This window comes from Furipterus horrens, unplaced genomic scaffold, assembly GCF_987537825.1.
Source record: "Furipterus horrens unplaced genomic scaffold, mFurHor1.1.pri manual_scaffold_5, whole genome shotgun sequence".
Lineage (NCBI taxonomy): Eukaryota > Metazoa > Chordata > Mammalia > Chiroptera > Furipteridae > Furipterus > Furipterus horrens.
In genome coordinates this window covers 141976917-142003504 of record NW_028327175.1, presented here as the reverse complement: position 1 = coordinate 142003504, position 26588 = coordinate 141976917, and the positions used below count along the sequence as shown (strand labels likewise).

At 39.0% G+C, this 26588-nt stretch overlaps 1 protein-coding gene across 1 annotated transcript in view; it reads left to right on the top strand.

Moving 5' to 3' along the window:
• Window positions 1–26588, top strand: part of STAMBPL1 (STAM binding protein like 1) — a 60007-nt gene extending 33419 nt beyond the window's left edge. Inside the window, exons 2-11 of the mRNA XM_090279261.1 lie at window positions 3142–3224; window positions 7169–7386; window positions 9467–9542; window positions 11974–12069; window positions 17005–17362; window positions 18463–18587; window positions 20666–20803; window positions 23988–24100; window positions 25019–25118; window positions 25796–26588. Coding sequence (XP_090135387.1) covers window positions 3195–3224; window positions 7169–7386; window positions 9467–9542; window positions 11974–12069; window positions 17005–17362; window positions 18463–18587; window positions 20666–20803; window positions 23988–24100; window positions 25019–25118; window positions 25796–25852 — 1311 coding nt within the window. The 5' untranslated portion in view covers window positions 3142–3194 and the 3' untranslated portion in view covers window positions 25853–26588. The remainder of the gene's footprint in view (window positions 1–3141; window positions 3225–7168; window positions 7387–9466; window positions 9543–11973; window positions 12070–17004; window positions 17363–18462; window positions 18588–20665; window positions 20804–23987; window positions 24101–25018; window positions 25119–25795) is intronic.

The window sequence follows — 26588 nt, the reverse complement described above, 5'->3', positions numbered from 1 at the left end:
ATATCTATTTATATTTACCACATTAAAAACTAAAACATACATTTATAGACATATTCAAGTAAGCACTGCATGAACTTGGACCTCAAGAAATCTCTGCTATCCAATTATGAGAGATTGATGGTAAAATTTTTCAAAAGCAATAATGTTTTAGTAATGTTATGAAAATAATACTGACATCACACACCCTCTAACAGGATCTTGGAGACCATTTCTACACTTTGACAGCTACTGATCAAGAGAACATAACTTGTTTATGTTGATTTTGGTAATTGTAATTATTACAACTGATAAATGCTAGGACTGGGGATTTTGAAAATAAAGGAATTAAGACAGGGCCACTGCCATGGAGTAGTTAATGGTAAAAAAAATAATAAATTGACCAAATAATCTGTAAACTTCTTTCATCTTAGATTTGAGGGGAGTTTGTTTCTGTCTATTTCTGAATTACAAATAAACATACGTGTGGGAGTGAACAGTGACTGGTTTCCATATATAGCAATTTAATAAATTTTGGTGTGTAAGATATATTGAATTAAATATTTCACACATTTAGAAGTTCATTACAGAGAAGTTTGTTTGGTTTTTGTGCACACCTACCGTTGTTTTTGGCCACCCAGCACTGAGTCTGCCTTTTCTCACTTGGCACATCCCACCACCTTCACAGAAGTGTGAAGAGCTACTTATTTGCATTTTCAGCCATCTTTGCAGCCAGGCCACAGGCTCTGCCAGGCAGATACCTCCCTCTCACACCTGCAAATGGAAATTAGTGACATGAAGAACCAGAGGCAGCTCCATGTGTTTCCTAGGGCAGCGGCAGGTGTCACCGGGGGAAGCTGCAGGCTCCCCAAGCCGCCAGACTGCTGCTGCTGTGTGGTTTGGGGTGATCTTCCTGGACAAGGAGCCTCTGAGCCTGATTTGTCTGGCCTTCCTGGAAAAGAATTTTTTAGAGAAGTTTTTATTTTTCTCTTACACTCAGCATACAATATTCTTCCTGGAAATTGGTGATCTTGCCATTATCCTCTGAATTCAAGAGTCACTGCCTTTGCTTGCACGTAAGAATCCTGCTTAATACATTCTCAAATGCAGTGTGCCTCTTGAAGTATTGTTTGGAAACCTTGTGCATCAGAATCACCTGGGCCACAGCCTAGCACTCACTGCCTATTGGTGGGCTTAAAATTGATGGATTCAGAGTCCTTGTGGGTGAGTCTCAGGAGTCTGCATTTTTAAAAAGTCCCAGGTTTCTGTAATTTTTACATAAAGTAAAATTTAAGAACTGCTGTTCTAATGTTCCCAGCGTTTTAAATTATTTGTTCTGTGTTTAAAGATCTGAATAACCCCAGAAGATTTTGCAAGACACTAATCAATAACTATGAGCCTCTTTGTCTTCCTTCTTTAATCTTGTAGTGTCTTTTGCCCTCCTGGTTTATTTCTTCCCAGTGAGTAGTGGCAATTCCCCAGATGGGATTGCCTATAGTCAGTGGTGCCAGAATTAATTTGGGTTTTAAACTCCATTGTGACTGTGACTCTCTCCAGGTTATTTATTTCTTGTGCACTTCTGCCACCCTCAAGCTTAGTTCTCCAGAGATCACTGGAGAGGATGCAGGGGAAACACTAGAACATGCCAGGTGACTTTCCTGGAAGGGTCTTTTCAGCCATGGACTCAGGTCAGAAAATAACATGGAAGGTTGAATGATCTACTTCTGAGATTTCTAGAATCACAGAATGTTACAATTGAGAGAATGCAGCTTAACCCCCACATTTTCTAAATGAGGACCTGAGGAGATATCTGTCCATCATCACATCAGTGATTAGTGGAGTATAAAGGCCAAAATAATTTTGGAAGAAGTGGTAAGTGATGATGCAAAGCTCGACCTAAACTAGCAGAAAGAAGAGAGAGACTAACATTTGAGCCACTGCTTGAACTTGGGTAAATTCACTTTTAACATCTCTTAGCCTTGGTTTCCTCAACTGCAAAATGAAGATTCTAGTAATAGCTAACAATCATATAATATTGACTGTATACTAAGAACTATTCTAAGGACTTTATATGGTAATTCATTTAATCCTCACAACTACATGACATAACTGTTATTTATCTCATTTTTCAAATAAACAGAAAAGGTAAATAACTTTCTTGCAGTCACACAATTAGTATATTTGTTTTCTATTGCTAATTTACAAATCACCACCAGCTTCATGGCTTAAGACAATGCATTTTTCATCTCACTGATTTGTGGGTCAGGAGTCTGGGCATAGATAGCTAGGTCCTCTGCTTGGGCAGCAATGGAGGTGTCGACCAGGGTAAGGATCTCATCTGAGGCTTGGGGTCCTCTTCCAAACTTACGTGGTTACAGGCAGAATTCATTTTCCTGCAGCTGTGGAACTCATGTTGGCTGATCTTTAAGACTAGCAGGAGAGTGTCTCCCTCTTTGCAAGATCTCACCTGATCGTGTCTGGTCTATCCAGGATAATCTCCCTTTTGTTTAACATAACATCAGATGATTAGGGGCCTTAATATAATACATCTGCAAAATCTATTCATCTTCCCATGTGATATAACATAATCATGAGAATAATATCCCATCACCTTTGCTATATTCTGTGGATTAGATCCAGTTACAGGTCTCGTCCACACATAGGGGAGGGGAGTACAAAAACCTGTGGGTACCAAGGGGCAGGAATCACCGAGGCATCTTTGAATTCTGCCTTCCAGGGATAGTAGGGCTTAATTTAAGCCCAGACTGACTCCAGGTCTTAGAGTCCACGGTCCCTGAGCCCATGCTCTTAATCACTGTGATCTTTCTCACTTTGAAGACAGTAAACCCACCAAATAACTTTGCATGGAGTTCTAAGTAAGATAACACCCAGCAGATTCATTCTGGATACTAGGCAATAATTAATTCTCTTCACATCTCCACTTTAAAAAAACCATAACCACCTGCAGTTTTGTATTTCCAGGAAGTTATTTCCAACGACCTCTCTAAAAACAAACAAATTGAAGTTATTAAAGTTATTTCAATTCGTTCTTATTCTCTTGAGGCAGAAATAACCTTTGGGCTTAAGACTTGAGACTGGATTTTTAAAAAAATAACCCAAGATCTGCTTCTTTTTTTTTTTTTTTTTTTTTTGTCTTTGAAACAGATGAAGTGATTGAGAAGAAACAGTGACCACCTTCATTCTGGACACGGGGCGCCATGGACCAGCCATTTACTGTGAATTCCCTGGTAGGTGGCACCAACTGATATTCTACATATGGTTGGAAAACCCAGAAAGGAGAACAGGAACTAACCAAGTGTGAAATGAATCACAATTGCTTCAAGAAGTTTAACACTTGTCATTTTTCATGCATCTGTGTGGTCTTCTCCTTTGAGGAAGTGACTAATAAAGCCGTCTTTGCTTGAATTAAAAAAAAATTTTTTTTTCCGAAAATGAAATGTTGACTTATCTTGCTAGTGTCCAGGAGTGTAGTCCCTTAGCAGAAAACCAGAGAAAAGAATTTCAGAGTTGACCTTGTAGCAGGTCTGTCTACCTCTTTGTGCCTCAGTTTCATTACAGGTGAAAATTGGAGGCTTACCTTGTGTGGTAATGACCAAGGAAAATTGTTTATATTTAACACCTGAATGTTGCTCTGGGGTCTTGTGTAAATGTCTGCATATTTGAATCTCTTGCTTTTCTCACCGTTCCCCTTTCAATCCAACATGGTTCCTATCATTTCTAGCTACATCTTAGAAGAAGCAACGTGCTGGAGAGGATGTTACAGGGGCCTTGGGATCACATGAGCTTATCTGTGTCCCAGATCAGTCTTTGAGTGTGAATATAGGCACATTATATAACCTCCATGGTCCTATTTTTGTACTCTGTGCCTTATGACAATTGGAAACAGTATTTTTAATGTTCCCAGCCTATGGTGGGGGCTTGATAAATGAAAGCTGTCATTACCACTACCCTGCTCCTGACGACCCTCCCAAACCTCCCACTGCAGCCCTCTGGGTAGCCCTGAGAGCAGCAGTGTGCTGCATACCCTCTACATGCAAAGCGTGGCACCTGAACAGAAAGAGGCGGGGAGCCTGGTGTTTGCTCTGAATTAGGTTAGAACCCAATGTGCTCTCTTTTCCAAGACTGTCCTCCACAGAAGCTCAGTTGCTCTGAGAGTATGTTTGAAGAGGAAAGGAGTCTAAGAACTTACTCACTTTCTTACCTCATGTTGTGGAATAATAAAGGCTGCCCCATTTCTACTTATGCAGAGGAAAGAATCATCCTTATGGAGTGGCTTTTGTGGTTTTATAGAACATATGTAGGAATAATTAAAATTTAGTGGCCAATGTAAAAATGAACACTAAAGCTTTTTCATCTGGATATTTTGTGTATTCATCCAAGGACCTCACATGCAAATGAAACATAGTTTGATGAAGCTTTTAGGCTATTTTCCATTTTAAATCAATTTTAAATTTGGGAATGATAGGACTATTCAATAAAGGAAAGATAAATCTTTTATCTTCCAGTAAAAGGATAATTATAATCATGTTGCCTCCTGTTCTCTTTTTCTCTTTTATTTGGTACATTTCTTAATTATCGTTTATGTTGTAAGAAATGTGCTACAACACAACAAAACAACAGGATGAATGGAAAAATGATTCCTTCAAGGAGTTCATAAGAAATTTAAAACACTTGTACACAAACAATTATCATCTAGTGTGGACTGTATAGTAATGAAAAATGGACAGATTATTCTTGTATATACAGGAGGCTGGAAGCCCCCTTTAAAAAATTCCCTAATTTCTATAGATTTTTTTCCCAGTCATTTTCTGATGTCATTTAAGCATTTATCTATAGCCAAATAAAAGTATTGAGTGCGTTGAGCTCTGCAGAAGAGTGTGATTGGGGAGACATGGAGGTGTTTGCTGTGGTGTCTGAAACCTCCCAGTTGGAACAGGTGATGTGTAGTTAGGCCTGAGCCTCGGAGTTCACAAGCTCTGATTCCTGCTCTGATGTGGAGAAGTCCTCTGACAACATCTCTGGAATTAGAAAATCCTACAGAGGATAGAAGAGTAGCATTGCAGGGTTTGGATAGAAGGAACTGCGTGTTAATTTATTAAGTCACTTATAAAACATCTGAGGATTGGTGTTGCTACCAGTCATACCTCCCTGATTTCAGAATTCTGCACCAAGTGCAAATAGCTTAGATGCCAGGAGCAGATCATAATCAAGTGCACCCGTTATTCCATGTTACTTGGACCCCAGGAACATGGGAGACTGACTGATAAGTCTTTTATCCCTTCTGCTCTAAGTTGAATTGACTTCCTCACCCAGTTCCCCAGGAGGGATAGCTGGAGACCTCTATGAGCTTCCTTGGGGAGAAAGAAGCGGGGAGGAGGAAACTCACCCACATTACTATAGGCCAGGTCAAAAAAAAAAGTGATAGAACGTACAGGAGGCATGGTCTGCTTTTAACTTCATGGGGCCTTGGGCAACATGGTTATGGCTCTCTGGTTATATATTAAACTGAAAGAGTCATCCCAAGTCTTTAGGGTTCCATCTGCTATAAAATTACCACCAAAGTAGACCAGTAGGCATTGGGAAAACTGCAGGTGTCTAATTCACCACACCCTGCCCCTGAAGGCTGGTTTAATAATTTATGGCCAGACTAAAACTATGTCTACCTTGATTTCTTGTTTAATTTTCTACTGACCTTAAGTGCTCCGCCCACACTGTAATCAGACTTGCAACCTTCCCTGAAAGCCTGAGGGACACTTGGGAAGCTATATTTGTTCTGGGCTTACTCCGTTCTTGGAGCATCAAAAGACAGTGCCTCTGGGAAAACCAGCTGAAACGTCAAGCCAGTAAGACTTTGAGTCTGTCAATCTGAGGTGGGGCCTGTTAGGAATTTGCCTTTTTGAGAAGCTCAGTTGATGCTGCTGCTGCTGCTCCAGGCACCACCTTTTGAGAAGCACTTGTCTAAAGCAGGGGTCAGCACACTGTGGTCTGAGGGCCAAAATCTGCTCATTCTTGTAAATGAAAATCACAGCCAGGATCATTTTGTTAAATATTGAAGCTGCTTTCACACCCTTAGAGCAGAATAACCGAGACAGAGACAATGTGGCTCACAAAGCCTAAAATATTTGCTGCATGGCCTTTAACAGAAAAAGAATAAAAACAAACAGACAAAAAAAACTTGTTGACTTTTTGCCTTTCTGAAGCAGTGATTCTTTAATTGAATAATTACCTGGAATGTATATGTTCTGTGCTTTTCCAAATATGTGCAGATGCTGTTTTTAATAATAAAATACAAGTCTATTAAGATCACTCGCTTTTTCTTAGTAATTATTATCATTATTTTTACAGTCAGGGATGAATTGGTGTAATTACTATTATGTGGAGGTCTAAGCATTTTTTAATGTTTAAAAAATTGGAAATGTCCATATACTTGGAAGGGCTTCTTCAGGACTTATTTGTGGAGTTTTGTTCACTTGGTGAAGATTCAGGGAAGCCCTGAAAGCTTCTTTAAAAAGAAAAAAAAGTTATTGATTGATTTTTAAAGAGAGAGAGAAAGAAAGAAACATCTATTTGTTGTTCCACTTATTTATGCATTCATTGGTTGATTCTTGTTATGTTCCCTAACCCGGGATCAAACCCTAAACCTTGGCATATCCGAACAATGCCCTGACCAACTGAGCTACCTGGCCAGGACTGAAAGCTTCTTATTAAACTAGATATATTCTGGAAGAGAGTTGAATTCTTATGATAACCTTGAATCCAAACTATCTCTTGGAGACCCTTCATAGTAGAACAATATGAGTCCTACCCTGGCAGGACTCCTTCTGTTGGTCTGCTTCATATGGCCCAGGATGGAAAAACATCCATGAGGAACAAGAGTCAATGATATTTTACTTAGAATGACCTAAAACATTTGCATACCAGAAACTGTCACATAATTGTACCCTAAAACCTGAAGGAGATCTGCCCTCAGTAAAACTGTATGTTTTTTTCTATATATTTGTGTTTAGATCATGTGCTGAAACAAAAAGACTTTGCTTTTATCATTTTATTAACTCTTAGGAAGAAGCTTTTCTTAAATATTGGTCTCAGGTATTTAGTACAGCAAATACATCCATAATTTTAGTCAGATTCATTTCTTCCTGTAATCAGAGATCCAAATTTTGCTTTGCAGAAAAAGTTAGCTGCTATGCCTGACCACACAGATGTTTCCCTCAGCCCAGAGGAGCGAGTCAGAGCCCTGAGCAAGCTTGGGTGTAATATCTCCATCAATGAAGATATCACTCCACGCCGCTACTTCAGATCTGGAGTAGAAATGGAGAGGATGGCATCTGTGTATATGGAAGAAGGAAACTTAGAAAATGCCTTTGTTCTTTATAATAAGTTTATAACGTAAGTCTTTGTAATGAGAAAATTGGAAAAAATATTGATGTGATATTTTAGTGAGAGTTTGCATGCCAGGAATGTTGAATGTTTTCATGTTCAGACCAGTTTTACAACCTCCATAAACATTCAGTGTGTCGGTTTTAAAATTACCAAGTAAAGGTACACAAAGGCATCCCATGCCATGTCTGAGGCTTAGGGATGGGAGGAATGTCAAAGATATGATGAGCACAGGGGTATGAGATTACCCTCTCAATAGGCCAAAGCCTTAAACACTCTTCGCAAATAAAATTTCTTCTTTTATGCCAGTCTCCCCCACAGGAATGTAAGCTTGATGAGAGCAGGAGCCATATTACAGCTCCATCCTCAGCATCTGAAACATGCCACTCACATTTTAAAAATAGTATGTGATGGGGTGGAACGGGGGATGAATTGACAGTCATAGGGAGGATCTGATTCAGGGATAGACTGTAGCTGTCAGTTTCATGTTGTAGTTAGTTGTTGTTGTTTTTTTAAGGGATTTATTTAGCTGTGTCATAATGCTGTGTATAAAGGAGCTTCCAAAATGTTGAGGGCAAGTGGCTACCTCAAAACAGCCATGGCAGAATAGCATACTTCCCATTAGAGAGATAGTTAGTTGCATATCCTAGTTTAAGACTTAACAGAAATGGGATTTGGATTCTCCTTATCAATTTGCCAGATTACTGGTTGGGAAGATCGCTAACCAATAATTATTTAATCTAAGCTGAAATTCTTATTTTGTTTTATTGAAAGTCACTACTGATTAATTTCATTAGTTCAGTTGGGAACGTAACCAGAGAACATTTGAAAAGTCAGTGGTTGGCAACATTCGGCCTACCTGGGAAAATCAATAGTTTCTAGAAAGTTAAACAATAAATATTAAGTTGAAGTTTATCAATTATCATTGATAGCACGTTTTCCAAAATTTTTAATTTCCTAAGTAGTATAAGTCAGAAGTTGGTAATATTTCTTTTTCACTTTCTGCTTGAATTTTACATGCACTCCCATGGAATTGTAAGTGATTACTGACTAATCAGAATATTTGAATTCTCTTCTGTCATTAACCATGTGATAATTTGTAATTCACTTATCCCCATGGGCTTCAATTCAAAATATTTGTGACTTTATTCTATTTTAAGAGACTTAGGCAACTAACAGTTTATGTAGCCTTTTTAAGCCTTAATTTTCTCATTTGAGAAATGAGAGCTATGATACCATTTCAGTATAGCCTATAGATGAAATAATGAATGCATGTGTACTTTGTAAACAACAGAACATTGGTAATTATAAGGTAGCACATAGTATTTGATAAAAAAAAATGGTATTTATTGCCCGTCATGTGAAGGGTTGTTCATTCATTTAACAAATATTTATTAAGCGGTTATTATGAGCTGGACACTATCCTATAGGCTGGGGATACATCAGTAAGAAAATCCAATAGAAACACTATCTTGTGGAAGCATTACTTTCACTTTACCTGGAAGTGACACACGCGGTTTGCTCTAAGGGTTTCCCTTGACTTCTGCTGGCCCTTGTTCCTTAAAAAGGCAATGAAAAATACTCCTAACTAGCACTTCATCCACTAGGGATTTCTGCTGTCATTTCTCTTCATTACAAATTTTCAGTTAAGATATATACACCACGGCACTACTGTTTCAGCAGAGGTCTTTTGAGTCTTTATCGGTTGTAAGAAGGAATTACATTTATCTTTCCAAACTCTTACATTTTTACGTGGTCCTCTGTGTTGCCAGCTACACATGTAAGTAAGATGGTGCTGTGGTGGAATTAAGTACCCAAGACCTGAAAAAGACCAAAGTGGCCTCATCTGTTTAGAGAGCATCCTGACCCTCTCAACCTCAGTGCTTAGTTTACTAGTTTAACTACCCTGTGATGCCAAAAATCATACTCAATGCTGGCACTGGATGGAAAGGCAGATGAAATGAATATAGGTTAAATAAGAACTTAATTAACATGTCTTTTTTGAAAAGGAGGCTTATTCTCATAGTAGAAAACATCATTGAGCTTTTTCTGTCATATCATGCTAAGGACATACTTTCTCCTCCCCTAGCTTGTTTGTAGAAAAGCTTCCCAGCCATCGAGATTACCAGCAATGTGCAGTACCCGAAAAGCAAGACATTATGAAGGTATCGTGAGATTGATTCTCCCCTGTGGGATCAAATGCCCCCCAAGTATCCATTAGTGGTTCACACCTTCTTTCTTTCCTCCTCTGTCTCATCCTCTTGTGTGTTTAAGCACAAAAATTTATTCCATTAGCCATGATGCTTTGATCTCTTCTTAGACCTTTAATCATCATTACTGAGCTAATGTGGGATATCTGATTGAAACTGGAGCAAGGGAAGGGGAAAAAAAGAAAGAGATCAAGAATGTGCTCAATCACTTTATGGAGTGAAGAAGAAATTATTTAGCCTTTTCTCCCAGAGACTGAGAGAATGGCTACTTATTTCCCCATGCTTGTTTAAGACAGTCATTTTGGCTGGTTTCAATTATTCCATGCAGTCCTGAATCCCAAAACTATTTGAAAATCACTGTTGATTATTAAGTTACTGGACTAATAGATAACATAGTATTTAGGAGGTGGCCTGAAATACTCTCAAGGAAAAGAAAGATTATTGAAATGTATTTATTCCGCATCAACGTTTGTAACATATGTAGTTTCAGATATCTTTAACTAGGATGTATCCTTTTAAATAATATTTTTAAAAAATTTTTTCATGTATTGGTCTTAAGTAGTTTGGGTTGGTCTTACATGAAGGAAGATAAACAATATGTACAAAGCCAATCACAGCATGAAATTTTAAATAACTCTTGAAAGGTATTTTATCCTATAAGGGAATAAAAGCTTTCTTACCAGTTATGTAGGGCCTGAAGCTGCCTGTAAACAAAACTCAAATTTTGTCATATGGTCATCTACATTTTTTAAAAAATGTCTATACACACTTATCTGAAGGGTCATTCATTTCCATGCCTTTGTGTAGCATTTTCCCTCAGATCTCTTGTTCATTCAACCTCAGAGAGTTCTGTATGGGGAACAAAGGTCCCAAGCTGCCAGTGTGACCCATTTACTCTAATTTAGGGTTATTCTTGTTTTCACATGTAGGAAAAATTCTCCAAGCACACATACATTTTCTTTGTTTAGTTTGTTGAATAAACACATGAATGGATGGATGGCAAAAGATTAAGAGAACAGAAGTTTTAGTAGAAGAGCCTGGCTAGAGTCAGATTTGTGTTCTAGTCATACTGGGCCCAGTAGGTAGTTGTGTGATACTGGACAAGCTTCTCACTTCTCTAGGCCTCTGTTTCCTCATCTCTAAAAAGGTGGGGTAGGGGTGGGGATTGTGCTTGGAGTATATCAGATTTCTCAGCCATCGAGAATCACTGGGAAGTTATTTGAGATCCAGATTCCCCAACCCCTTCCCTTCCAATAAAGATGTTGATTCAGTAAATCTGGGATTAGGCCTGGGGTCTTTTTTTTTTTTTTAAGTTTTAATTTATTTATTGTTTTTCTATTACAGTTGTCCCACTTATTTCCCCATTGCTCCTCCCACACCCAGTCCACCCTTTCTTCCACAGTCAATCCCTATCTTGTTGCACATATCCATGGGTTATTTATACTACTTCCTTTATATATATATATATAAAGTTTCTAAGTGCATTTTATAGTCTGTCAAACCTAGGAGTCCTTATCTACCATGTTCCTCAGTGTTCCTTATAACTGTAATGACATATCACTTACATACTGTGGAATGTGCAGTTACAAACCTACTACCTAAAAACAGGATGCCCTGGCTGGTTTGGCTCAGTGGATTGAGCGTCGGCCTGCGAGCTAAGTGTCGCTGGTTCGATCTTCCAGTCAGGGCACATCAGAGAAGGAAAACTCTGACTCCAAAAAACCTCCGCTGCCTTGCGGCATACCTCCTCAGGGGAAAGGCTAAGGGAGTAAACCCCGACAGAAAATCCGGAGCCGGAGTCCCTAAGGCGGTTTGACGTTGTAGTCAACACCGGCAACTCCTGCGGCGCACCTGAAACCAAGCTGTATGGACTCCGTCTTTCCCTTGGACCCTTCAGCTGCGAAGAGAGGGGGGGTCTGCTGCATGGGCAACAGCAGACCCTCCATATCACCCTGCCCAGGCTCTGTAGCTTCAGCTTCACTGGATAGGACACTCCAGCGTCATCACAAGATGTCGATTCAACACGGGAGGAGACAGATACCGTGTCACTCCCGAGTTGGACTGCACAGCCATTCTCGGCGGTGCAGATAGACTCTTAAGAAGCTACACCATCGTCTCTCGAGACGGACGGCTGCCGACGACCTAAAAACAGGGTACCTATAAACAAAATGCAGATAAGCATTACAAAGGGGAAAGTTTCTTCTTTTCCCATCTGAGAAGTTATATTTTGGAGTTCTAGAAAAGAGATTTCTTTTTCCACCATCATCTTTGGTTACTTGTATCTTGAGTTCTAATACACATTCCAGCTGTTTTTCTTTCTCAGTTGATGATATGAAAGGCTATACTGAAAATCCCACTAATCAATATGTATGTGTATTTTTAAAAGAAACTGAAGGAGATTGCATTTCCAAGGACAGATGAATTGAAAAAGGACCTTTTAAAGAAATATAACGTAGAATACCAAGAATATATGCAAAGCAAAGTAAGTTCAATTGGTACATTTATTTCTTGTCTTTTCTGTGCAAATATATTATTTAATTTCATTTTCATGTGAGTTTTTAAAATGTCATATGTATTTGTTGTTGTTTTTTTTTTCTGGCATATTATGCTCTATTATTTCAAGAAAGGTAAAAATGCAACTGAAACGCAAAAAAGATTTGTGCAGTGAATGCAGAAGGTGCTGTGACTGATAGAACATGTCAAAAGTGGTTTGTGAAGTTTCATGCTGGAGATATCTTACTGGATGATGCTCCATGGTTGGGTAGTCCAGTTGAAGTTGATAGCAATCAAATTGAGACATTAATTGAGAATAATCAGTGTTCTACCATGCTGGAGAGGGCTGACATACTTAAAATATCCAAATCAATAAAGTTATTGGTGAAAATGAAAATATGTCTTTTGTTTTATGGATGGAAAAAAGTAAACTAACTTTTTAAAAAATTGTGTTTTATTGATTGTGCTATTACAGGTGTCCTGATTTTTCCCCCCCTCTGCTCCCTTCCATCTAGTACCCCCCATTCTCTCCAGCAATTCCCACACCGTTGTTCATGTCCTTGGGTCATGCGTATAAGTTCTTTGGCTACTCCATTTCCTATACTGTACTTTACCTCCCCATGGCTATTCTGTAACTACCTATTTGTACTAATTAATCCCCTCACCTCTTCACCCATTCCCACACATGCCCCTCCATCTGGCAACCATGAAAACGCTCTCTGTATCTCAGATTCTGTCTCTGTTGTTTGCTTAGTTTGTTCTTTAGATTCAATTGTTGCTAGATACATATTTTTTGCCATTTTATTGTTCATAGTTTTGATCCTCTTCTTTTTCTTAAATAAGTTCCTTTAGCATTCCATATAATAATGGTTTGGTGATGATGAACTCCCTTTTTCTTGTCTGGGAAACTCTTTATTTGACCTTGAGTTATAAATGATAGATTTGCTGGGTAGAGCAATCTTGGCTATAGGTCCCTGCTTTTCATGACTTTGAATATTTCTTGCCGATCCCTTCTAGCCTGCAAAGTTTCTTTTCAGATATCAGTTGACAGTTTTATGGGCACTCCCCTGTAAGTAACTAACCTCTTTTCTCTTGCTGCTTTTAAGATCCTCTATATTTAACCTTTGACATTTTAATTATGATGTGTCTTGGAGTGGTCCTCTTTGCATCCATCTTGTTTGGGACTCTGTATTTCCTGGACTTGCATGTCTATTTTCTTCCCCAAATTAGGGAAGTTTTCTTTCATTATTTTTTTTCAGATAGATTTCCAATTTCTTGCTTTTTCTCTTCTTCTGGCACCCCTATGACATGAATGTTGGACTTGAAGTTGTCCCAGAGCCTGCTTATACTATCCTCAATTTTTTGGATTTTTTATTTTCTTGTTGTTCTGACTGGTTGATTTTTTGCTTCCTTATGTTCCAAATCATTGATTTGATTCTCTGCTTCATCCCCTCTACTGTTGTTTCCCTATAAATTGTTCTGTATTTTAATTAGTGTATCTTTCATTTCTGACTGAATCTTTTTTATGTTGTTGAGGTCCTCACTAAGTTTCTTGTAACCAGTGTTTTGAACTCTACATCTGGTAGATTGCTTATCTCCATTTCATTTAGCTCTTTTTCTGGTTTTACTCTATTCTTTCATTTGGGCCATATTTCTTTGTCTCCTCAATTTGGCAGCCTCCCTGTGTTTGTTTCTATGTATTAGGTAGAGCTGCTTTGACTTCGTGTCTTGGTACTGTGGCCTAATGTAGTATGTGTTCTGTAGGGTCCAGTGGCACAGCCTCCCCTATCACCCAAGCTGGGTACTCAAGGTGAGCCCTTCATGTGGACTGAGTACACCCTCCTCTTGTAGTTGAGCCTTGGTTGCTGTTGGCAGGTCAATGAAAGGGATTTGCCCAGGCCTGCCAGCTGCATGAATTGGCTGTGACCACTTACCACCAACTTCCACCCTCTGTAGAGGATCAGCTGAGCAGGGGTAGTGTGGTGGTGCTCCGACGTGGTCTGTAGCTCTCCACTGGATTTGTTGGCCCTGGGATTTCCCGGGCGGTGCAGGCCAAGGTCAGCCCTCACCTGTGTTTTTCCCAGGGCCACCCTGCCTGAGCTATAAAGCAGTTTGAGAAGGCTGCTACTTGTGCTGGGCTTGGAGATTCCCAGGCGAAGCCAAGGTGTGAATCTAGGCTGGCTGCTGCTAGTGCCACGTCTGGGGCTCACTGAGGCCAGCTGTTGCTCTTTTGAGAAGTTTAGGAAGTTGTGTAGCTTGAACCAAGACCAGCCAGTCATATGGAAGAGCAGCTTGGGTGGGTCCTAAGTTGGGTGAGGCAGAGTCTCTGGGGATCTCAAAGGCAGGTCAAACAGTGTTAGCCAGGTTGACGGAGTCTCGGATAAGGCACCACCCTGCCAGCTCTGTGGGGGGAGGGTTTTGAAAAGGGATAGTAGTCTCTGCTCACCTTGATGCCAGACACTTCAGTTCCTCCCCTTATGCCACTGCTGCCTTTCAAGCTGCTACCCCGGCACTGGAGCTCAAAGGGAGCAAGTCTGAGTAGGTGAGTGTGTGTGGGGGCTCTTTAAGAGGAACTACTTTGGGTTCCAGCAGTTTCTTCCACCAACTCAATCTCTGCTGGTTTTTGCAGCCAGAAGTTGTGGCGACTTATCTTCCTGGCACTGGAACCCTGGGCTGGGGGGCCTGGTGTGGGGCTGGGATTCCCTGCTCCTGAGCTATCCGTCTTGAATTTTTATCCACCACACAAGAGTGAGGGACCAGCCTGTTCCACCTCTATGCCCTTCCTACCAGTCTGGGTGGATGTGGTTTCTTTAATTCTGTAGTTGTCAGACTTCTATTCAACTCGATTTCTGGCTGTTCTGAGTGATGGTTGTTCTGTATTTTATTTGTAATTTTGATGTGGTTGTGCAAAGAGGCAAGCCATGTCTGTCTGTGCTACCATCTTGACCAGAGTCTCTAAAATGTCATATGCATTTAAGTTAAAAAGTAAAGATGCAGTGATAAAACACCAATTAAAAATTCATGTTGATGTCTAGATTAAGCATTTGCATCTAATATGTGGTATTTTTATTTCCCTACAACATCTAATACAGTGACACATTAGAAAATAGATTTTTTACAGTGATTTTAATAGAGCTTTTTGACCAATCTTGCCAGTGTAACCTTGAGCCAGGTGACTGTTCTTTGCTGATGAATGGAGGTAATAGGAGCTAGGGAGAACAGTATATGGTTTCTGATGTATCTAATTTGTGGACCTTGGAAATGTGAATTAAATTCTTAAATATTGTCAATATTTTATCAAGGTAGAATTATACTTGTGTGAGTGAAATATGACCATATCACCAAGGGGTGACGACTCTCAGGTTCTTATTAAATAAAAAGTGAAAATGATAATGATGTCTAAGAGACTGAAAGGTATTGAAAGAAGAAATTGGCCAATCAGTGTATAGATATTCAAGTTGAAAACATGAATTCTTAACGTTTTCAGCCTTATTGTAAGATTGTTTTGCTTTTTTTGTTGATGTGTTTATGTGCTCTGGAAGTTGTCACTTTTATTGACTCTTCACATAGTCGCAGAACTTTACTTCTTTGAGCATAGCCAGAGGTCAGGTTTGAGTGAAGTGTTTTGACCAAGTGACAGAGGAAATGTTGAAATTAGGAGATTCCCACAAGTATGGATATTGATGACTGGATATAACTATGAAAGAGAAAAATTATTCTGGGAGCTTAAACAAAGCAACAGCAAGGGAGAGAAAAGCCCAGTTAAGTCTCTCTTCCATATTCAGCAATGCATCCGGATGTCCCTTCAGGAGGATTTCCTTGGGAGAAACAGCCTCAGCAGCTGTTTGCTATGTGGTCTGCCTTTGGCGATACCAATTACTTCACAGTCCACAGTAGGAGGATCCCATATGTATGACATGTAGAAATCTCTAGGGAGATAGCGTGGCAGTCTTTATGCCTAAGAGATGAACAGACACATCAGTAAGCCCTTGCTACAGGCAACACACTATTACCTGGGCACTCGTTAGAAATGTAGAATTTGCCCTCCGATAAGACCCAGGATAATCGTGTGCATATACACGTGCAGCTGTAATCTTGCCCGCTCTACCCCCCGCCCGCCCCCAGCCCCCACTACCTTACAGTAGCTCCCAAAGTCTAGTTTTCATAAAATCATTGGGGAGCTTTTAAAAATGTGTTTTCTTACCTAATAATGCCTGGAAATAAGACAGGGCAGCTTGGGAATCTTCATTATTAACAAAAGTCTTGGTTTATTGTACTAGAGATGACTGGACCACATTTTGAGAAGTGTTGCTTAGTGATCCCCCTCCTCCATCCAGTTCTAGCAGTATGAGTTCTAGGGTCAAATGCAAGGGGTTCCAGGGCCGCACCATCCAACAGAACTTCCTGTGGTAATGGGAGTGCTCAGTGTGGCACTCCGATATGGGAGCCACTAGGCGCGTGGTACTTAAAATGGAGCTAGCAGGATTGAGGACCAGAATTTATATAATTTATTTAATTTTAATATATTTAATCTCTGGCTAGTGGCTACTATATTGGACAGTGCAGTCTAGGGTGAGATAACCATTTCTGAGGTATTTTGTTCCACATGATTTTGGTTGGTCAGGCTGAGCAGACCATCCTGCTTGAATTTTGAATATTTAAAAGCTCAGGGGAATGGAGCAAACTTGATTGTCATGGCCTGTCTCTGGTAAAATATGAGTGGATTTAGAATTGCTGCCCAAATCAGGTTAAGGGGCTTTTGCCTTGACGTTATAGTTTTTCCTCACTGTCACATGACTGTCCCTGTGGACAGATCACAGTATCTACTTGCATCTCTTGTCTGCTGGAAGATTGAATGTCTAATCCCAGTTTGAGGTTCTTACCTTGGAAACTAACCTTTTGTTTTGGCAACCTCATTTTTCAGAACAAATATAAAGCTGAATTTCTCAAAAAATTGGAACATCAGCGATTGATAGAGGCAGAAAGGAAACGAATCGCTCAGATGCGGCAGCAGCAGCTGGAAACGGAGCAGTTTCTGTTTTTTGAAGATCAACTGAAGAAGCAAGAATTAGCCCGAGGTCAGGTGCGAGGCCAGGAAGCCCCAGCACTGGCTGAGCAAATTGATGGCAGTGCTTTGTCTTGCTTCTCCCCGCACCAGAACAATTCCTTGCTGAATGTATTTGCTGATCAACCTAACAAAAGTGATGCAACCAATTACCCTAGCCACTCTCCTCCAGTCAACAGGGCCTTAAAGCCAGCTGCTACTCTAAGTGCTGTTCAAAGTAAGTGATAAACTGTGCCCCTGCAAGACATTGAATCTCTTCCAATGGAGCAGTATTTCTGGAACATCTGGGCCAGGGTGGGGGGTGGCACTCATTTCATTATTGATTGTGGTAGGGCCCCCTCCATGATATGTGCATGTAGACAGAGCTAATATTTCTGTACCATATGGCTTGTATTACATATAATCTGAAAATTATGGAGACATGATTTCATGATTTGCCTCTGGTAGAACAGAGACTCTAATAAATGGGACTGTATTTGGTCATGGTACAGAGAGATTTTAAAAGAGAAGACTTCCAAGTACTATTTTTTCTTTTATATATTTTAACCAAGAAACACATGAATCTTAAACACTTATACTGGAGATGAAAGACGGTGTTTAGAAACTTGTTTGTCTAGAACTTTGCTTGGAGATTTGAATTTAAATGGTCAGCATTTCTCTGGGCCTCGGAGATTTCCCGCACATTGGGTAGTTAACCTCCAGGTGGATTATGTTTCTGCCAACTATTAGTGCTGCTGGGTACTGCTACATCTGTGCCTGCAAGTTTTCAAAATTAAATGAGGAATTCTTTCTAGCAGACACTGTCAGACGGAATTCGTGTTTCCATTTATTTTTGGAAGTTATGATAGGCAACTATTTAATAAATTACTGCCAGTTATTTTTGAAAACATCATCTATTTACTTAATTATCACCAACTCTCATAAAGATATAAGTAACATATGGAATACAATAAAGAACATTCATGCTATGTCTGATAGGATATGAGATGTAGCCTATGCAGCCTTTGCACTTAACAGTATATTTGCTTTGTGTCAAAAAGAGTACTCATGCATACATGTAAATATTTGATCTAGGGCATGAAAATGTAAAAGTGCTTGTACTTTGCCACTTGTTTATGAAATAATTATATGCAGTGGGTAGTTTACCTTTCTTCTAGTCCGTGCTTACTTTCAAGAGTTTTAAACTAACACATGGTAGGTGGGGCATCTGATCATTTCATTTTTGATATTTATTTGCAGTCACTTGCCAAAAACAGTTTTGAAGAATGGGACGTAAGGTTTGTTTTTTTAGCTTCTTCTCCCTTTTCTGTTTCTTAGATTTAGTGGTTGAAGGACTGCGATGTGTAGTTTTATCAAGAGATCTTTGCCACAGATTTCTGCAGCTGGCAGAATCTAATACAGTGAGAGGAATAGAAACCTGTGGGATACTCTGTGGAAAACTGGTATGGTCTTTGTTTCATGTCTTTGCACAGGAAACTTTTAAAGGTACTGACATTTTTGTCATAAGCAGAGTATAATAAAAGCATCCAAAGAGTTGTAAATATTATGAAATTAATTTTATATAGGTTAATTTCTTACAACGACTGTCATTACTCATGAATTATCCTTCTAGCAGATGGATGATAAAATTTCAAGGATTAAAGATTTTTAGATTTTCAAAACCATCTAGTTTTCTAAGACAAATTTTTATTGCAATTGTTAGTTTCACATACATTTATATGATGAACTCTACCTGCTTTTCTCTGTGGGAGGTATCATCTTGCCACTCTTATTCAGATATATGTGGAATACAACTAGGGTTCTGTTGTTTTCTTTAAGGTAATCATTTCGGCAAACTGAAATCTTATGGAACAGCACATATTTAAGTATGGAAGATTTTATCAGAAATATTTGATGAAAGACAGTGTCAGAATATAAGAAAATAAAAAAGAGAAAATGCATTTAGTTTTCTACTCGCAAGAAAGATGAATACTATTTCTTTGGAAGTGTCCTGTCTTAGTCTCTTTGAGTCTAAGTTTATATTTCTGGGTCCAGGAACATTTTTCGTCCTAAATATTTTGCTTGGAAACTTTTTTAACTGAATACATAATATGTTTTATTCAACACATATTCTTATGCTATATTCCAATGTTGCATCATGCCTTTTCCTCCAGAAGAGAGGAAGCACTGATGACCAGCATTTCCTCCACAGGCACCGTGTTTGCCCTCCAGGGGGCAGTGTGCTCTGCATGCTTCCTCCCCAGGGCTGTATATTGTACTTAATTTAATTCCTCCCTCCCTCCCTCCCGTCCTTCTGGGACCAATGTTTACTGAGTACCTGTGCTGGGTGTTGGCATTCACTAGTCCACAACAGCCACAACCTTTGCCACATGATGCTTTACATGATGCTCATAAAGAACCAGACAGATGATTAATTATAAATGGGGCCAGGTGCTCTCAGTGGAAGTGCAGGATCATGGGAATGTGTAACTAGAAAACTAACCTTGTCTGGGAGGGTCTAGAAGCATTTCCCCAAGAAGTGATATTTACACTTAACCTGAAGAATACATAAAGTTAGCCATGAACAAGGGGCTGGGATGGAGGGAATAGTGGTAATGAAGGCTGAAGGAAGAGTGCCCAGTTTGCAGGAAAGCCCTCTTTGGCTTCTAATCCCAAAGAGGGAGCTCTGTGGAGTGTCGGACAGCTATGCACAGCACAAACATCAAACAGCATGATACCCTTACTCTGGGAAGGATCCAAGTACATTTGACCTTTGGTTCTCCATTTGGGGTGTGTGTGTGTGTGTGTGTGGTGCTATTTTTCTCCTTGAGGAAATTCAGCTTAATTTAAATAGTTCATTTTTCAAATTTTTCAAGTGTAATAAATGTCATCACATTAAAGCATTTTTTTTTCAGTGTAAAGCCATGTTATCAGAGGTTCCTACACCGCTTCACAGCCCCCTTTCTTTCAGCTCTTTTACTTGAAGGGGGTAATTTATTTAAACTTTCTCCTGATCTAATTGCAAATCCAAAAGATTACCTTACATATGGAAAATCCTAGGAAGTACCCCATTAGTAGAATACAGTCTAAGTCTTGAAGTGAAATAGAATATAATTAAAATAAAAACAAGGCCATCAACCTCCAAAAACCTTAGCAATGCCCCCCGGCAACACCACAGAATTATTGAACTAGCATCCCCCTCCAAATAAACCTGTTATTTTGTCCTGATTTTTTCATTACAGATGTAATATATCAAAACACTATTTATTGACTAAACTGCCATGGATCAGCCTGGGATGCTAATTCCTACTGATGGTACATTTTCAATTGTGAAAAATGGGTTTCATGTGGAAAACTGCTGACTCAGATTTTTGGCAAATAATCTATTTTCTAGTTCAGTATTTTGTTTTTGAATTGTAATATGGGTGGGAAGATGATGTTGTAAGTAGTGTGCAAAATATTCAAGAATATGTATATTTTTTTCTGCCAGATGCTTCCTGCCCCCATCATTAGATTATTCTTTTTGCTAATTGTTTTTCAGACACATAATGAATTTACTGTTACCCATGTAATTGTGCCAAAGCAGTCTGCAGGACCAGATTATTGTGACGTGGAGAATGTAGAAGAATTATTTCGTGTTCAGGATCAGCATGATCTTCTCACTCTGGGATGGATCCATGTACGTTTGACCTTTGGGTCTCGGTGTATTGTGTGTGTGTGTGTACGTGCAGGCGCACGCGTGTGCTATTTTCCTCCTTGAGGAAATTCAGCTTAATTTAAATAGTTCCTTATTTTTCAATCTTTTCAAGTATGATAAATGTCATCACATTAAAGCATTTTTTTTTCAACGTTAGGCCATGTCTAAATCTGTCAAATCCAAATTTGACAAGGGTTCTATTATGCTTTTTTTCTACCATGTTAAAGTAGGGCAAAACATTTGGAAATTAGTTACTTGTTTTGATGATTTTTACATAGTGTATTGGAGGCCTAGTGAAATTTCTAACTAATTTGTCTAAACAATTATTAATACCCTCTTTCCTTTTGCCATGGGTCTAAAGTAGATTAAGAAGATTTTGGAAAACATTTCTTTTAAACAGGTGTTTGTACATATTAAATAGCAACCGTATATATGCTCCACCATACCTCCCCTACCGGCCAATGATGTATAAACAGCCATGGAGTAGGGCTAAAAGGATGGGGCCAAAACTAGTGGGTTCTGCCATCCACCAGGCCATCGTAGGAACAAGAAAGGACTTAGGAATTAAAAGACATGAGTTTAAATCTCAGCTCTGCTAACAATTTGTTATAGAAATGTTAGGAGGGTAGAGGAGACTTTAGTCCCAGCTCCACCTGTAAATTACCATGTGCCCTCAGTCAGGGCTCCTAATCTCCTTGTTTCCAGGTTTCTTCATTGACCAAGTGGGGCTAACGCAAATTTTCTCTCCCTCACCTGTAAGCAAGATACCACGTTTGAAAGCCTTGTAAAAAGTGTAAACTGCCTCTCAAATATAAGAAATTATTTATAATGAAGAATTTGCAAAACACTCCATATGTCTATTTGTTTTACTTAACAGTAAGTAATGTGCCTTACTGTTTGCTTAGAAATTGCTGAATTTTAAAGGCATTATTTAGTTCAACGTGATTTTCTATAGCAAGAGTGTATTTTAAAGCAACGAAAATTGTAGCAAAGAAATTGTAACAAACTAGGAAGAATGATAGTCCATTACATTTACTTATATTGAAAAGTCAATGTTAGTTTATCTTACAAAACGTTTCCCAAATTAAAAATAAAAGTTTTTCCCTTATGTGCTGTGTATATAAAGTATGCAATAATGAAGTTAGGTTATTTACATAATGGGTTTGGCATAATTCTAGAATTCTGGGATTTTGCTTTTTTGTCTATTTCACCATACTAAATTGTTGTGATTCAATGAAACACTGAAATGTCCTATGTCTGAACTTCAACGGTTGTAATGACTTTTTGTGATGATTTTTATTGGCATAACAGCAACAAATTCCACAGCTAATTTTTTTCAGATACAAATCAGTCACAGGAAAGAAGAGCTAAATCAGAATCAGACTGATGTGGAATTGAGTTTAGACTTCTCAGCTTAACTAATTCTATGACCTCCAGCAGGTTATTAAAAAACCTTTCTGCTCAGCTCCGTTTCCTCATCTGTAAAATGGGGATAATAACAGCACTCATCTCATCTTGTTGTTGTAAGAATTAAATGAGATAACTCATGGGGAGTGATTAGTTCAATTGCAATAAATGGCATCTGCTGCTATTGTTATCATCTTTATCATCCTTTTTATTTCCATAGAGGTGGGGAGGGGAGCACCATTCTCCTGCAGGACAGGTGTCCTCACAGAGTGGAAGCGATTCCTCCTGGCAGCAGCAAAGGGCGCAGAATGTCTGTGGTGTGCATTCAGACTGGAAAGAAAGTGACAGGTGGCGTGACATGTCTACTTGACAGTGTGCTTGCTGCCTCCAGAGCGCTAGAGTTCCTATGACTGTGTCTTACTTTCTCACCAAGGCATAGAAGACTCTCTGTACTAAGAGAGAAGGTTTTCACTGAAACAGATTACAGGCATTGAACCCCTCCCACTCATGCCTTCGATAAAGATTTGGGTTTTAAAAATTAGATAATTTCCATTCCTCAGTTGATCTAGGTCTTTGCAGACCAAGTTATTCTTCTCTTGCAGAACATGTATCTTTCTATAAGTAGATATTAGTGGATTTTTATCTTCATTCTAGTCAATAAAGTAGAAAGGAGTTTTAAAATCATATATTTCTTGAATGATCCATAGTTATGCATAATGGCATGATACTATTTCTATGAGCCCATGCCCATTAGTTATGACAATATTCAAATAACAGCAATAATAACAGAAAATGGTTTTGATTTCTTTCTATGTGCTAGGCACTGTTGTAAGCATTTTACATGGATTGTCTCATTTACTTTTCATAGTCCCATGAAGAAAATGATTATCCCTATTTTACAGTTGATGGAAATGGCATGAGAAGGTTAAGGAATCTTCAATGTTACACAGTTAGTGAGTGATGGCAGCAGGACCCAGACAGTGCATGCCAAGGACCTTGGTTTCATGATTTAAGTGGTCACATTCCTTTGGCAAGAGTAATTAGGTTGACTGTAAATTTTAAAGTAATTATGGGTACACATATTTTTCATATCCCAGTATGAACCTCTGACTTGTTTCTCATAACACAGGTGTGTGTATTGCCCAAAACCTGAAAGATAATTCTTTTAATTTATAATCTCTTCCTTCTTGTCATGTGTGTATTCACTGGCTGTGCATGAGTCCCAAACACCTTCCAACAACCTGGAGAGGTCCGTTCTCCCATTTGTAGGGAAGGGTGATCCACAAGTGGATACACAGCACCTTGTGGTAAATTTAATGAAAGCTTTCCTTTTGTGTCCCTGGTTTTGTATAAAGTAGCTCTGGGTTTCCAGTCACAGCTCTGCTCCTGACCAGCTGTGTGACCACAGGCAAGTTACTGAAAGAAACCTCAAGATCCTTGTATGTAAAATTGAGATAATAATACAGGTATCTCCTAGATGAATGATGATAATAAAGTGAGAATCTATTCAGAACCTCTGGCAAATTAATTTCCAGCTCTGTCTTTCCCAGTAACCAGAAAGGACATGACCACTCCCAAGAACCTCTTCTCAAAGCCATAGTTATTCTAAAGATGCAAAAAGGGAAGGTACATATCAGCAAGACATGTTTAAAATTTTTGATTAATGATGGTAAAAAAGAAAAAGCAAATAACTAGTTTTCTTTTAACTTTGGCTAAGACTCAGCTACCTCAATATAATTATCCTTTTTTCTTTTTATAGACACACCCAACCCAAACTGCTTTCTTATCCAGCGTTGATCTTCATACTCACTGTTCCTATCAGCTCATGTTGCCAGAGGCGATTGCCATTGTGTGTTCACCGAAGCATAAAGAGTAAGTGCCACTGTCGAGGGACTCACGGAAGGCCTTGTCTGGGGCTGCTGGGTTCCACTGTGTGTGCGCACCAGGTTGTGGCCCTTGAATAGGCCGGCACAGCATGCCCTTGGGAAAAAAAGATTGGTGACAGCCCGCTCCCATGTACCTGTAGCTCTACAGTCTTGGTTTTCAAGGTCCTTTTAGTGGTAGAATTACTGGTTCTCTTTCTTCAGTTAACATGACCTTGAAGTGAATAAACTGGATGTTATTATTCCAGTTTGCCACTTGAGATTTTAGTTCTCCTGTTGTAGGAAAATTTCCAGCCTTAGTTTAATTACCTCCAAAACCTTTCTAGGTTTGGGAGACAGTGATTATTGTAGTGTGATTATAATCGGAGGACTCATATAAACTTACATAGGAACCCCGTCTCCACCCTCAAGTGGTGTGTTTAGCAGGACACCTGAGCGCCATGAGGCTCAGCCTCTTCATCCCTGATACCTGCCCATCACGGATTGATGTAAGGATGAAACTATAGATGATAGTCTATGTAAAGGGCTTAGCATAGTGCCTGGCACTGCAACCAGCACTCCCTAAGTATTTGCTGTTGCTGTCAATGCTGTCACCATTATTAGAGCATGAGAAATATCTGCCACTTGTAATTTCCTCCATGGGGCCTCACTTTTCCTCTGTGGTCTCACACAGCTGTTCAGCTGCCTCTTGCAGGTGCTTGGAGAGTTAACGCTGGCCCCTCCAGTGTTTCTCTCCTCTAGACCAGTCATTGTAAGATTGGTTCAAAAAATCACTATGGCATTCCTAGTTTGTGGTGTCTTCCTCCATCCAGTTGAGGAATATCTATGCTAATGCCATTCAAAGAAAGCATCTGGAAAGCCCAAATGATCCTTAATTTCTGTACCTTTATTTCTCCCTGAAACTTAGCACTGGCATCTTCAGGCTCACCAATGCCGGCATGCTTGAGGTCTCCACTTGTAAAAAGAAGGGCTTTCATCCACACACCAAGGAACCAAGGCTATTCAGTGTGAGTAGACACTGTTAGTTATTTTTTTCAGCTATTTATTTTTTTACTTCCTCTTTTTTAAGCAGTATAATATAGGATAAAACACTATACTACTTACTGTAAAGTTTTCTTATCCAGAAATCAACCTTTGTAATTTCTTCTGACTGTTGTTTTATTTACAAGAGAACGCCAACATTTTTACAGGAGAGTTAAGTCACCTTTCCATTTAGGTTCTGTGTGACCCTTAAATAGTTTTCTTTAGACTCCAAGTAAGTAAGCAATTATTAAATAAAATGATATTAAGTGTCTTATAAATTATTTCTGCTTAATGTGGCCATGAAAATGATGACACAAAAATCGTACTTCTTGATTAGCATCACCCCCCAATCCCCTCCCAAAAAAACATGATTTGACCACAGCTTTTCTTTCTAACTGATTCTTTGGTGGTCCTCTGGCTGTAACATCTGAGACACATTATTTTGAAGTTAGTATTTATTTAAACTGAAAATTACTTGGCAACCTCTGTAAATATTTTTTTTATTATGGAAAATGAATAAACATGATTGCATTTGTTCTGATCGAAATTTTTTTTAATATTAGGAAGATTTTTAAATTAGGAAATTCCTATGCTTTCCCTAAAGATAATTCTGTTAAACATTATGATCTAATTCTAAGGCTAATTTTTTTTTCTTTCCTAGATATGCAAGCATGTGTTGGTAAAAGACATAAAAATAATCGTTCTGGATCTCAGGTGATATGTTCTGAAGATTAGTACTGTCAACACCAGACAACTGCCCGTGGATGTTGGTTGCTGGATTTTCTTAAGATGTTTCAAGAAATGACTGATATTTTATATTTATACATTTTAGACCAGAAAGTTTGATATTTATTGCTTTTGCACATTTTGAAGTTTTCTTTTTGGGTTGCTCTGTCTCAAGAGTGGTGACAGTGATGTTAAATCAATACCTATTAAAGTACCCCAAATCTATGACCAGATTATAAATTGTACTGCAAACAATAATATGACCAGTATTTATAAAGGTCTCTGCATACATTTTGAAAGCGTAAATGTTTTGCTGTATTTTCCCTCATTCCTATAAAATGTAATTCCAGACAAGAAATTCTGAGTACCAGGTGGTCTCCAAGACAAGCCATCTGTTTCTGCAGCCTTACCCTGTGGTAGAAGATGAGCCATTTCCATGTGTGAGAAGAAACATGGCTGCGTACAGTAGAGCCCACCCTGTGTTTTCTATGTCATCAAGTCCCAGGCTCAGAAGTGTGTCTGCAGTGAATCTTAGTGTAAGGTACCAGAACAGTGAGCTTCTACTCAGGGATCTGAGGTCAGAGGATTTGGGGTCACAGACAATTCATTAACTTGACATGGAGGACTCGAGATGCTTAAGAAAGGAATAAAGAAAGACTCAAATAAAAAATGGAAAGCCTCTTACTGAGAAGGTCAACAGGGGTGACAGGGAGAAGCAATGAGGTATA